Here is a 14804-nt window from a genome sequence, read left to right as displayed (position 1 = left end):
CGGCTACATTGTGTGTGCATGCATGACTGGGCCATATATGTGCAACTGTTACACTTCTGACAAAGCTTTCCTGGCTTCTGGCATCTGAACTAGCCTCCTCTTCTTCTCTGGTTCATTGGCCACACACCAGGCTTGGCTCTTTTTGGCCTGAGGAACTCTGACGTCCATGTATGGTCTAGCATGTGGACCGGTGTAGCTGCCCCATTCCATCCCATTCCCTCGTCCACATAGATGTGTCCCTGCCCTATTTGGGGAGCTACTTAAGACAGAAGAACACGTGGGTTGCATCAACCCCCACCAAGCAGAAGTCCTTCTGGTCTCCTTGGCCATTTCAGGGACATCATGGAGGACGAGGCAGGTAAGGCTTACACCATAGGACAAGCCAGGCCCTGACTTCGAGGAGTGTACAGAGCCATATTGGGGCAGTCTTGCACTTGGTCAGAGTTTGACTTTGGTCAAGGTTAACTTCTCCCAGTTAGCCAGGATCCTGCTCCACCTAGGGTGGAGCGCTCGAAGTAAAGGTTAAGTTCATTGTTCCTCCAGGTATAGGAATCCCTGAATTAAACAGGTGACCCACCCAGCTGCCGGAGCAGTCAAGACGAAGACCTCCAAGAGAAGCTAGACAACTTCCACCGGAACTCAGCCTGGAGTCTGGGGGGAAGGGTTTGCCCAAACTGTTAAAAGGTCCGGCGCCATTAAAGTTTACGGCTTTGATCAGTGAACATTGACTTGGCCGCACGTTCTTTTCGCCCCTCTTCCCTATAACCCCAAAATTCTCTCAACAGGTAACCCGGTTTACATGTGGGCTGCGGGCAGCTACATATTTGGCGCCTGAATGTGGGAGACCTGGCACGAGAGAATTTCCTGAGGTAGCCCTATCCAGCGAAGCTTCGCAGAAAAGGTGGTAAGAAGTAGTATCCACACGGTAAGCAACATAGAGGTCAAAACTAGCGCTAGTGAATTCGTGTCTATTGTTGTGAGTGTAGGAAGGATACTGTTTTTCAAGCAAACTGTGCGCACCCGGCACAGGGACTGCTTGGGTTGAAAAGATAGGGAAATATGGGGAAGGAATTTGGTAGGCATTTGCCCAAAGCTCGTAAGAGCTGATTTCGGCGAAAAGAAAGGGGTTTTTAAAAATAGGCATATGTCCACAGCTTCTAAGAGCTGTTTAAAGAGGAAAATGGATGCAATTGCTTAACAAGCACGCTTAACTTTCTGTGTATATTTCCGTGTTTGTCCCGGTGCACCGACTGTCTATGTGTATGTTTATGTCCTCTCTGTGTCTTTGTGTGAATGACTGTTTCATGTTAAAAAGGAAAATTGGTAAGGATTTCATCTGCTGGCAACCTCTTGAGCCAGCCACAGTTTGTGTGGAGATTGATTTAAAGGCGCGCCGCAGCAGCGTAGCTCACTCACCCAAGAGGCAAGCATGGCTGGGGAAAAAGCCGCTTTTAACAGCCCAGAAACCTCAAGATTTGGGAAGACTTTGGTTTGGCTTGTGAAATTCATGTAGTCGCTTTATACTTGTTTCTAATTGGCTTTAATGGTATAAGGCTTTACATTTCTTGACTTAAGAGTTATAAATTAATTGGGTATTATGTAAAAGGTATAGTGTTATTAAGAAAAGGTTAGTTTAAAACTGGTGATTCAGTGTTAGAGCCATCTTAACTACACGTGGCCTAACGCCACTCATGCTTTGTTCTTGTTTATAATTAGATTTAAAGGTATATTTTGCATGTCTTGACTATAGAATATTGGCTTAAGTCACTGCACATGATTTAAAAGGTATAATGTTATTAACAAAAGTTAGGTTAAGGCTGGTAGTTTAGGGTAGTCGCCATTTTGAACAACACCACGTGGCATGACGGTTAAGGCTGGTAGTTTAGGATAGCCGCCATTTTGGACAACACGTGGCATGACGCAATCCAGGAAATACAGGCCTTTGGGACGCTCCTAAATTGGCATGGTGTTTCATGTGAATCTTGGCCTGGAGATTAGACTTAATGAAGATTAAGATTTAAAATATTGTCTTTTTAATAAGTTACACTGTTATACACTTGAACATAAGAACTGGCAGACAAACCTTGTGCTGTAAATATGTGTTTGCCATTGATTTTAAAGAAAATAGATTGTTTAAAATTGGGATTTGCTTCCAAAATTACAATTGTGCTCTAATATTGCTAGAAAACATTGAGTTACAATAAAAATCAGTGTGTCATTGGCTGCAGTTTTCAGTTTGCAGGCTCATAATTCTTAACATTTTGTAATTAAGATAATTTTGAGAGTGATACAGCTATGGGTTTTAGAGGCCCATTGCCACTTTTCCACAAGTTTATAGGCTACAATGGTAGGAGCAAAATTTAACCCTCCAAGATTAAAAAGGATATCTCTGTGGAAATGTATTTGATATCAAGTAGGTTCCTTTGACCGTGAAATTACAGGTTTCTTTTGTTTAATCCAGAAAATGTCCTAGCAGGTTTGGGTCTGGTCTTAGTTAAAAGGCTCAGATCTAGTCCTTGCCAAGGACTAAAGGTGGATCCTAGGGCAGATAAAAAAAAATGTGTTTTGTCTCTGTTTCAATACTAGAAGTTAAGATCTTAAAATTTTCAGTGTATAATGTTCATAGAATGTTTGTTACAGGCCCTTGCTCCTATGGACTTTTAGAATTTTTAGGTAAATGGCTTTCAAAGGTTGTTAGGATATATTAATTGGCTTTATCTTATTTACCTCATTTTAAGCTTGCCACAAAAGGTCTTAAACCTCTGTTTTCAAGGTAGGAAACATTTGTTCCTTGCTTCAAGCAACAATCAAATTTATTATTAATGGTTGGTCTATTACATGGCAAGCATTTTTAGGCAAAATTAATAATTGTTATCCAAAAGATAATTTGTACTATCAGATCACATGTTTATTCCTTTAAGTTTCTCCCTACTTCAACACAGATACCTGAATTGGGTGCTATAGCAGCTATTTTTAAGATGTTAAAGGTCAAGCTTTTAATAATAGTAGATATATATATATAGCTCATGGTTTTATAATTGCTTAAAATTGGTCCATTTTTAATACTGCTAATTCTTAATTTCTACAGTTTATACAAATGTGATTCAAATTTCTAAAAACAAAGGATATGTTCTCTAAATGACTGTCCTTTAGGTATTTGAAATAATTTTATATTTTGTGCACATCAAATTATAAAGATTTGTTCTTGATGTCCTCAATTTCTACCTCTACCACGTAATGGTGTTAATCCTAGAGGACTTAGTTATTACAGATAAATGATATTCATATTTCTAATTTAGAAGATAAAAAAATATGTGCATGTGACTAATGATTCATTTTTAGGCTGTCTAGTTACAACTGCTCTAACAGAAAAAACAACTAAAAATGCTATGTTTATTTTATATAATTACATAGTTATTGCCTATGTTATGGTTTATACTTTGTGTTCCAACTTAAATTAATAAAACAATATCTTCTTGGAAGAAAGAAGAGAGGGGAAATTGTGTCCCTGTGCATATAATTTAAATTATGCTTGCATGTTTTTAAGAAAATTTTAAAATTTGGATGCCAAGAAACTCCTTGCTAAATGTATATGACATCTTGTAATTAGGCATATTGATGTCTAGGTGAAATGAAGGAATTCACTTATTAACATATGCCATGATCCTGATTTAATATTGGGGGAGAAGGCATGTCCTCTGTTTTTTCCACAGAATGCTGCAGAAGATATGCTGACTGTGTGCTTGCTGAATGCCCAGACCATGGTAGCATAAGAGCTATATTGGGTATATGTTCTTGACTTACCTTAATTGTTAAATGTCCCAGGTTAGATAAATTGCCTAGCTTCAAGCCTTTAGACTTTGTGGGACAGAACATGGAGACTGTTAAGCTAGCTTAGGAAAAATTAATCTAAAGAAGAGTTAAAATGACTCTTCTCCTTATTGTGTTCTGCTGACTCAACCATAGACTGGTCTAGAAATAATTCCAATATTGAAGATTCCAATTTTGAAGATGGCTAACAATCTTCAGCCAGCTGTGTTAATTTAACATATAGTCTCCACTTTTCCTGAGAAGTAACAGCTTATTTCTTGATACACTAGGCTACCTCTCCCACCTCAGAGGCCAAGCTTTGGGTCCTTAAAGTTGTTAATTTACAACTGAATTGGATACTTCTGGGACAAGTTAATCCTATTCCACCTTTAACTCTTGACCTTGTCTGTTAAGCAGACTGGCTGTCTCCACCCAGGCTCACCTGGATGGAGAGATTACATGTCTGTTAAAGACACTTGCAGACCCCCCCTGGCTTCAAAACTTACACAAGTGGATCTCCAAAGAGGGAGCCACATAGAACTCAGATCTATGTGTGTTTGTTTATGAACAAACATGGGTACCAGCGAGACGTGCGAGGCAAAGCACTGCATGGGGAGGTGAATTTCTGCTTCTGAGTCCCCAGGAAGTACACCTAATTGCATAGGGGTTAACGTCGAGAGGCTGTCCTTAAAATAATAAGGGAGCCTATTACCCCTCCTCTGAAAAAGACGTTATACAATATTTAAGAGGAATTACGGTCAATGCTTCCCCTCCTGGTTAAGGCCCGCCTTCTTATGAAGGATATTTATCCACTTGTTTTCTACCTCCTCGTGTTCAAATTAATAAAAAAAGGGAGGACATGTACAGAGCCATATTGGGGCAGTCTTGCACTTGGTCAGAGTTTGACTTTGGTCAAGGTTAACTTCTCCCAGTTAGCCAGGATCCTGCTCCACCTAGGGTGGAGCGCTCGAAGTAAAGGTTAAGTTCATTGTTCCTCCAGGTATAGGAATCCCTGAATTAAACAGGTGACCCACCCAGCTGCCGGAGCAGTCAAGACGAAGACCTCCAAGAGAAGCTAGACAACTTCCACCGGAACTCAGCCTGGAGTCTGGGGGGAAGGGTTTGCCCAAACTGTTAAAAGGTCCGGCGCCATTAAAGTTTACGGCTTTGATCAGTGAACATTGACTTGGCCGCACGTTCTTTTCGCCCCTCTTCCCTATAACCCCAAAATTCTCTCAACAGGTAACCCGGTTTACATGTGGCTGCGGGCAGCTACAGAGGAGGAATCTCCAGACTCAGCCAGGCCCTGTCACTCTGTCCGAGCCACTAATATCCCACTCCGGTTACAGTTGAAAAAGAACTGATTACAACGACATGCGGATTGACGCGGGCCATGGCTCCCTCCACGCTGTGTCTGCACACTTAACAACGACATGCGGATTGACGCGGGCCATGGCTCCCTCCACGCTGTGTCTGCACACTTACTTTCACAGCACTGAAGCAGAAGGCGTGGAGCAGGGCTGCTGCCAGGACACTCCGGCCCACGCTGTACACGGCCGACGAGATCCCGGAAACGGCTGCAACACAAACACCAGCACGGCTTACTGGATGAGCCCGTCTCAAATGCAGCAGAGGTGGGAGTGGGGAGAGGTCCGTGGCTTTCGGTATGCGTTTCCTGTCTATGGGATCCATCCAAAGGCCAGGCCGCTGCTAGTGTAGGAAAGATTGTAACCGACTATCCACGGAATAACAGCACAAAGGATCAGACCTGTGTGCCACGCCCAGGGGATGCTGGGGTCTTGTGTGTTTTGGGGGGAAGATTTTCAAGGCTCATAGGTGCTCCCACAACACACATCCACAATACTACAGGCACAGGTGCATCCTGACCTATTCCCATAATGATACATGCACATGCTTAAATGCACGTGTGCATGGGTGTGCACACACACACTCTCTCTCTCCCACACACACACACATCTAAAGAATCATTTGAAGGGCCTCACTCACCCACTCCACATCAAGGGAAACCATCCCTTTTCTTGTATCTTTGCTTATCCTTTACTGAGAGGACCACTTCTGACTCTATAAAAAAAAGACTCCACAGGAAACCCAAGCTAAAGCGGGTTTAGACCTCAAGACAAGCAAACCTTCCAGTGGGACCCTGTCTCCTGTCCCTAGGACTTTGTTCAAACTTGAAACCCTTTCCAGGAGGAGCAGGTGCCAAGACTCACCAGAACCCCCAAAGAGCAGCATGTCGATTTGTTCCAGAAGGTACGTACAGAAGGTGTTGATCTGTGGGAAGAGCCCGAGGAGGGAGATCGCAGGGAAGCAACACAAAAATACTGGAAATGAACAGACAGAAGCAGCAATGAGCTAAGGGCAATGAGTTAAGGACAATCATGGCCGAGTTGTGGGCGGAGAAATCATAGCTTTGTGGCTACAACACAGCCTCCTGTTCAGATTTTTCTATCCCATCCAGGGAAACTGAGTCAACTGGGCTCCTCTCCCTCTGCTGAGAAAAAAATAGCAAGTGCGTTATTCAGGGTTGGTTGCACAGAAGGCTCAGGACCTAAGGAAGAGCTCATAAGGAGGGAGGGAGGGAGGGAGGGAGGGAGGGAGGGAGGGAGGGAGGGAGGTCAGAAGGGAGGGGAGGAGGGAGGGGAGGAGGGAGGAAGGGAGGTGCACAGTCTACAGCTCAGGACAGAATCAGACCCGGGGAGATGAGAGGAATTAGAAGACAGGGAAACTTCCAGAGAAGTGTGCAAACAAGCGTGTAAACTGAAGTTTGCAAAGGTAAAAAGGAGTCACACTTGTGTTAAAGATCCTCAAAACCAAAACTAGAGCTTTCTGACCATGGAGACATGGGACGTTGCAGAGGCAGGACCACACCACCCTGGTCTAGTTTTAACCCCCCACCAAGACTGAGTCATTGCGTGTCCAACCTCTTTTTTATTAAGTCAAACCTTTCAAACACATTCTTAGCAGATCCCTAGCTTCCACCCACCCCGATACCACGAATGCCATCAGGTAACATCAAAAACCCATAACAGTTTGCTGCATTTTGCTGCGACTTGTTTGCCCCAGGGTCCTTGCCAACATAAATGGTTAAAATGAAACAAAACCAAAAACAATGCAGGTAGCTCCTGAAGACTGCGTTTCTTGCTCCATCTTTTGCACAGAAAGGGGACTCACACAGTTGCTGATTTAAACCACAACTTTCCTCAGAAGGAATGAGCCAGACAGGAGTCACTAGGACCTGTACACACAGGTATGTGGGTTGTCCCAGAGGTTTTGTTCTGAAATCTCTTCCATGAGACTTACTATTGAGCACAGGCTGACCACACTGTGTGTGCCTGTGTGTCTGTGTGGGGGTGGGGTGTGCATGTGTATGTAAGGTATATGTGTGTGTACACACGTGGAGGCCAGAGGTTGACTTCAGGTATAATCCTTTAGGAGTCACCTTGCTCCAGTGTTGACACTGGGTCTCTCATCAACCTAGGACCAGCCTTGTTGGTGAGGTGCAAGGCAGCTGTACTCCCTGGGGTCTCATGCTGCAGCTCCCACCACAAGTGTGCCCTGCCTCTTCTGAGACTGGATGCTGGATCCCTGGACATGACAGAGACAACAATGATGTCTCTCCATCTCCTGGTGAAGAGACTCCACAAGGCGAAGGTGAGCTAGAGTCACCCTTGTCTCTCCTACAAAGTCAGAAAACCCTCTATGCACGCCTCTTGTGCTCCCTCCTCTTCTGGATTCTTCTTACAGTTTCAGCCCTTTCCCGTGTGTGCAAAGCAGCGCATTTAACGCCCTCCCTCCTTACTCTCAGATCGCTATGCTTCTGGATTTTCTTTTATCTGAGCCACAGATGTCATCTAGTCAGCTTGCGGGGCTATTTGTCATCATTTTTACCTGTCACTGTTGAGGAGCAAACAGTAAGTATTGGGAAGTTCTAGGTCGAGAAATGTATTTCAGGAAGGAGTTAAGAAAGCCACATTCCCTGTCTCTCCCACACTGTGGAAGAGGAATTGACTCGGGGGGGAAAAAACAAAAGGACAAAGTCCAGCAGCACATTTGGAGGCACGGGTCACTGCTACACAAACACCTCAGGCTTCAAGCAAGCACAGCCTCCTTCCTTTTTGAGCCCTAATAAAGTCTCTGGTTTTCCTGCTGTAGAAAGTGGGGTACACCAGGAACTCACTCGGGGCACTGGTTTTCTCATGGTATCAAAGTAAGAAGTGAGGTTGTTGCAGAACCCACACATAAAAGCAATCTGTAAATGAATTGTGTCAGCCTTTGCTTCTCTCAAGTCTTTCTTCCTTTCCCGCCCCCTTCTTCCCCTTCCCTCCTCCTCTGCCCCCCTTTTATTCTTTTTTTGGGGGGTGGGTGGGTGTGTTGTTTTGTTGTCTTTTAAAGAGAGGATCTCAAGTAACTCAGACCAACATCTAACTTCTATTTCACCAACAGCAACTTTGAACTCCTGATCCTCCTGTGTCTACATGCCAAGTGCTGGGACCACAGGTCTGTGCCCGCACCTGCAAGTCTCCTTCCACAGTTATCTGTAAAATGTTCTTCTTAATGAAGCCAACTCTGAGGGTCAAGGGAGCTGTCTCTGACTTATGAGGGGAAAGCACTCCAAAGCCTCATTTATTCATTAACTTGTGGAGTGCTTCATGAATACCTCGTGCGCCTCAGTCACTCGCCCTGCCAAGTCTTATCTGGTGCCTGTGGTCTCCAGGCACCAGCAGAGCACAGTGGTGAGAGGTCTGCTTTATCCACAGTGAGAAGACAAGCTGGCCAAGGAGACGTGAGTCAGACGTGACAACAGAGGTACAATATTGTCACTCACACAGGTCGAGTGCTGTGAAGTAAGGGTGGCTAGACAATGGAGAGGAGACCTAGGGAAACGAGCCACTGAGAAGAATGTGGTCAAGAACTCTAGACACAGCAGAACACCTCAGAGCTCACCAGGAAGAGAGGAACAGAAGTCAGGCTAATGGGGGCTCTAGTTAGCCAACACATCCTTGTCCCTTTAAGAGATGGAACTAAAGTCACTGGTCCACATGGAGATCTGGGGGAAACATAGCCAAGAAGCACACACGGGGAATGTGAAGATGCAGCAAGGGAAAGGCATTTTCTCACATCCTTTTACATGCCTTGCCTCTGATAACCATCTCCTTGTGTGACCTTAAGCTATAGTCTCCAATCTGCTACTTGAAAAGAGAAACCAATTAACCTATTAAATTAAATTAAGATGCTAGGGAGTATTCCAAAGTATATTTATATGTCCAGTTCTGACAGCTTCCGCAGTGCAGCTGGCAGGACCTTGGGGGTAAGACTTAAACTGAGGAGAAAGACCTAATGCCTTTCTTGGGTCATGTGACGGGCTTCAAACAGTGGTGAAGAGAGACACATCAACAGGAATGGTCGCTAGATCTCACAGGAGGGCGCTGACCAATCCCCAATCCTGCTATGCATCTGTGTCCTACTTGAACTTGAAGGTTTTCCAATACATGTTCTCCAGGCCTTCGGCTATAAACTGCTTAGTTTTTTCATGGATGAAATGAAATCCTGGGTTTGCATGCAAGGTGGGCTTAAAGGAAGTGCATGTATGTGTGCATCTGGTATATACATATATGTATTGTGAGTGTATATGTGTGCATAGTACATTTATATTTGTGGATGGGTTTGTATATCTAAGTATGTAAGTTTTCTGTGGTATATCTACCTACATGTATCTGTGTGTATGTGTGTATGTATGTATATTTGTGTGCATACCAGGAGTCTACATATGTGTTGTGACTATGTGTGTATGTGTAGTGTGTATCTGTGTAAGTAAAGTCTGCTACAGATAGAGCAGGAAGAGAAACAGAAGGGGCTATGAGGAGAAAATCGGAGTCTCATCCCTACCCAGGTTTTCAACTGCATGGGACACAGAGAAAGTTCCTCACATGCTGGGTACCTGCCCAGGACCACTGCAGAGACTCAGGGACCTGTCAGGGAGGCCAGGGGAAGGGTGACGCTGTCTTAGGACTAGGGGCACTCATCAGAAAGTGGACATCTTGACAGCAACGAGAGTCTAAGGGTGATCACAGTCTTCACAAGCTCAGAGGCAGGTCACCCCTCAATGTCATCACAAAAATCCCCAGAGCATGTGCCAACGGGTCCTTGGAGCTACGGATCATGGACGTCCTGGCAAGTGACAGCACTAAGTCCTGTTTGTTCTGGACCCTTTCCTATGATCACACATTGACTCACAAACTACTGAGTTATAGGTGGGCCTCTTCTGCCCCGTCCCTTCTAGCACAATCTTGCTCAGTAAAGTGTGGTAGTTATTGTGGTCACCTTAGCAGGCTCAGGACAAGCCTCCAGGTGCGGCTGGGAGTTATTTAGCCTCTGGGCATGTCTGTGAGTGGCTGTGTGGACTAGGTAAAGGGTGGGGGGAGGAAGACCCATTCCATAGGGCAGGGGGTGGGGTGGGGTGGGGGTATCCCAGACTGTAAAAGAAGGAGAGTGATGTGAGCTCTATCGTGAACAAGTGCTCATTGCCTTGACCTCTCACTGTGACCTCTCACCATGATGTGTTGTACCTTTGGATGCAAGCCAAAATCAATCCTTTCTCCCTTAAATTGCTTCTGTCAAGGTTAACACACACACACACAGAGAGAGAGAGAGAGAGAGACAGACAGACAGACAGACAGACAGACAGACAGAGGAAAAAGAGAGAGCAGGGACCCAAGGGCAGCGGCACAAACTGGAAGTGAGCAGAAACTGGTGCCTATTCACACATGCTCAGACGGCCTGGAGCCTTGGAGAGGCCTGAGGCTGTCGCCCTATGGCCAGCTCACCCCACGGGTGTCCCTGCCAGCTTCAGATGCTACAGGGGTACAACTTCCTGGTTATAAATATCACAGTCCTTTCATAGAACTCCATTGTTAGGAGCCAGAAGAGACAGCCTGGTAGGTGAGGTACCATGAGGATGTGACTTCAACCCCCACAAGGACATAAAAGCCAAGAAGACTGGCAGTAAGTGCCTGAGATTCTGGGGTTCTCGAGGTGGCGATGGTGCTATGTTAGTGAGAGACTCTGAATCAAAACACCATGGTGGACAGCGCCAGAAGAATGACAGCTGGGTTGTCAGCCTATGCTTTTTCTCTCCTTCCCTTCCTCCCTCCTTCCCTCCCTCCCTCCCTCTTTCCCTCCCTCCCTCCCTCTTTCCCTCCCTCCCTTCCTCCTTCTCTCCCTCCCTCCCCCTTCCCTCCTTCCTTCCCTCCCTCCTTCCTTCCTTCCCTTCCTCTCTCCTTCCTTCCCTTCCTTCCTCTCTCCTTCTCTCCCTCCTTCCCCCTTTCCTCCTTCCCTCCCTCCCTCCTTTCCTCCCTCCTTCCTTCCCTCCCTCCCTCCTTTCCTCCCTCCTTCCTTCCCTCCCTCCCTCCTTTCCTCCCTCCTTCCTTCCCTCCCTCCCTCCTTCTCTCCTTCCTTCCCTCCCTCCCTCCTTCTCTCCTTCCTTCCCTCCCTCCCTCCCTCCTTCTCTCCCTCCCTTCTTCCCTCCTCTCCCTCCCTCCCCCTTTCCTCCTTCCTTCCCTCCCTCCTTCCCTCCCTCCTTTCCTCCTTCCCTCCTTTCCTCCCTCCCTCCTTCCATTCTTCTCCCCCTCTTTCCCTCCTTCCTTCCCTCCCTCCTTCCCTCCCTCCTTCCCTCCTTCCCTCCCTCCTTCCTTCCCTCCCTCTTCCCTCCTTCCTTCTCTCTCTCCTTCCCTCCTTCCTTCCCTCCCTCCTTTTCTCACTCCCTCCTTCCTTCCCTCCCTCCTTCCCTCCCTCCTTCCTTCCCTCCCTCCCTTCCTCCATCCCCATCCTCACCCCTTCCACAGAATTTTCTACAGCACAAACCAAGAGGAAAGTACTTAGCCCTTTACAGCAGTAATCACGTGTGCTGGCTTTTCCCAGTACAAATGCAAATATACGGGGGAGACATACATTCCAAGACTCCCCCCATAAGCCCCAAACTCACTCACCTATTAAGTGGTCCCTGACCGACTGCAGGGTCTCTGGCGTGAAGAGCTTCAGGCCATACACAGCATAGCTGGGAGGGTGCCTGGCTTTGGCCCCTGCATCTAGAAGCAGAATAAGGGAGCACAGCATGCAGAAATAGATGGGTCTGCTGTAGGCGATGATTTGGTTGTGACCCTAGAAAACAGATGCAAGTTCTGAGTTGTACCTTCTGTTTTGACTCCTCCATGACATCCAAGAACTTACACTATATGATACAACTGATGCCACACCGCCAGCACCCATCCCCACCCCAGCACCCATCCCCACCCCAACACCCATCCACACCCTCAAAATACACAATTAAGGGGGAGACACAAAAGTAGGCGCATAAACAATGCTCGGTGTTTATTTTTCCAAGCCAGAATGAAACTGTCGAAGAGAATGTCTCACTTCCAAGTCAAACAAGATTTACCTAACATTTCTGTTCCCACCCAGAGAAAATTTGTCTAATTCAATGCTTTCCCTGGGGTGGGGTCAGACTTCCTTCCTCCTCTCTCCTTTCAGGTGACAGACTCCTCGAAACCTTTGTCACGTGCATCTGACTGGGATTCCCCATCAACAGGAGATAGTATTAGGAATGGGGCTTCAATTCCCTTGTGGCGGGAAGCAGGGGACAGAGGAGAGGGCTGTCAGTCCTCCAGGTGCAGGTCTTAACGTGGCAGAGAGAACATTGGCTGACACAGCGAGAGCCATTTTGAGTAATCATGGGTATCACCTTTCATCTGAGAGGAACCAAAGCCAGTGCAACCTTTATCCTTCACATCAAGGTAGAAAGGGAGACCCAACGCCATGAGTTATCCTCTGACCTACATACACATACCACGGTGTGAGCAAATGCACACTCAACACATACACACACACACACACACACATGTGCACGCACAAGTGGGAACACATAAGGCACACATGTGCAGTGATAATAAAACTTTAAATTATTTTTAAATAAGGAGGTGGGGTACAGGCTTTCCAGAGCAAAAGCCAGCAAAACAACATCATCTTTGAAATCAATGCACAATTCATAAGATTTGAGAGGCCAACGACAGTGGGCCAGACAGTGTGCTTTGCAATTTATAAGTCACCTTGCACGCGCCAAGCAGAGGCAGAGTGACAGTCTCAGACAGGTGTTCTCAGTCACTGTCTTGAATGTGCCATATTTAGAAGTTTAAATTGCCACTGCTTCCAAAATAGAAACAGTCCTGTTCCGAGACCATCTTTCAACAGGACAATACCAGCATCTGTCACAGAGACTGGCTGCCTTTGGTCCCAAGGCCAGATTCGGTCTTTTAAAAACATCGTTGCACTAGTAGGGAATTTTCTTCAGCATCCAAGTAGGTCATGGATTAATAAGCACACGAGAATACTTTCTTTGCATTAAAAAAAATAATAAGACCAAAGCCAGAATGAAGTCTAAACAGCCTTACTAAAGTAAACTTGGCAAAATCAATTAGCTGATATAAATAACTGTGTGGTGAATCAATACACAAGACACGTGAAGGGGAGATATTTTCTCAAACTGATGAGGTTTACAAAACATAATTACGCAGCTACTACTTGTTCTGTCTCTTTCTCTTATCGAACGGTTAGTGAGCTGGAGCGTCAGCTCAGTCATTAAAATGTTTGCCTTATGAGCATAAGTCAGTGCAAGCCCCGGAACCAATGTTGGGGTTGTGGCTACGTTCCTAGAGCTGGGCACTTGGAGGCAGGCTGCCCGGGGCTTGCTGGCAAACTCAAGGCAGTGAGAAGCTGTACTTCAGCTCACCCGCCTATCACAACCGAACTGTCGGGTCCTCGGGCCTACAGGCACACTTAAGCGCGCGCACACACACACATGCCGATGCGTGCATCAAAACCCATCATCTAGCAGCAGGCCATCTCTGGCCTCACTAATATGAAAAACCCTCAATCATCTTTTGGATGCTTTATCAATGATTCAAACATGTCCTCAGTGTTGCTAATTTATGAAACCAAACCTGGAGTCCTACAGTGGGCTAGCCCCCAGCTACTGTGGCCATGCCGCCTGTGTTTGGGGTCCCAGAGCCATACCCCCAGGATGCTACTTATTCCCAGGACACAAACCGTTCATTCTATCTTCCCTGACTCCCCATAATGCTCACTAATGAAATCCTGTGCTCTCCAACTGCTGAGAGTCCCTCTGCATCCACAGGCACCCTACAAGGGTTGATTTTTAACTTTTCGATTAAAAAAAAAATCTTTTTTCCTGCCTGTGCCACCAGGTGAAGTCTAATCATGGCCTCTTCACAATCCTCTCAGCTTCCCCAGAGCAGTTTATAAGCACAGCTTCCACGGCGTGTCCCATGGCCGGGAGCATCCTCGAGGCTACTGTCTGAATACTGACCTTGTGTGCCTGTGGGTTTCCTGTCAGCCCTGCCCATCAGCACTGCAGCAGACTGTTCACAAAGCAGTTTGGAAGATGCAGAAAGAAAGGAGAAGCCCTCGGGGAAGCCGCCAGGGCTGAGTGACCAGCCACCTGCGTACATTCTGCACGCTAGGTAGCTCATGAATTGCAAAGCAGACTCCTCTCCTGATTCATTTTTGGTTTTTTTTTTTTGTTGTTGTTGGTTTGCTTTTTGTTTATTTGTTTTTTACACCTGATGAAGCACACGTTGATTAACATGATGAGGATTCTTGCCTGGCTCTTGTTTTGGAAAATTTCATGGGAAAATGCCTCTGCCCGCCTCCTCCTCTTCCTTGTCAGAGCTTCTAGAGACACCAGCTCCAACCAGTGCTGAATAGACTTTGAAATTCCGGTAAGGAAATTGATGACTGAAATGGACACAGGGTAGGTGTCTGACTACAGTTGACCAGGACAGTAAGAGAAACCTGTGCTCCCGGCTCCCTGCAACATGCCTGCTCCCTGAGACATGCCTGTCCGCATCCTGACAGGGTAGCTTGGTCTGTTCTCATAAGAATCAGGCAGTATGACTCTGGCT

General features: G+C 46.3%; 1 protein-coding gene across 1 annotated transcript in view; it reads right to left on the bottom strand.

Annotated features, from left to right (window-relative positions):
• Pcnx2 (pecanex 2) overlaps positions 1–14804 on the bottom strand; it is a 153726-nt gene that overhangs the window by 93627 nt on the left and 45295 nt on the right. Inside the window, exons 13-15 of the mRNA XM_052167115.1 lie at positions 11817–11988; positions 6042–6152; positions 5296–5387 (exon numbers count right to left, since the gene is read on the bottom strand). Of these exons, the coding sequence (XP_052023075.1) occupies positions 5296–5387; positions 6042–6152; positions 11817–11988 (375 nt within the window). The remainder of the gene's footprint in view (positions 1–5295; positions 5388–6041; positions 6153–11816; positions 11989–14804) is intronic.

Source organism: Apodemus sylvaticus, chromosome 21 (genome assembly GCF_947179515.1).
Source record: "Apodemus sylvaticus chromosome 21, mApoSyl1.1, whole genome shotgun sequence".
Lineage (NCBI taxonomy): Eukaryota > Metazoa > Chordata > Mammalia > Rodentia > Muridae > Apodemus > Apodemus sylvaticus.
Note: the sequence above shows the minus strand (reverse complement) of the source record. Positions and strands in the feature narration are given on the sequence as shown.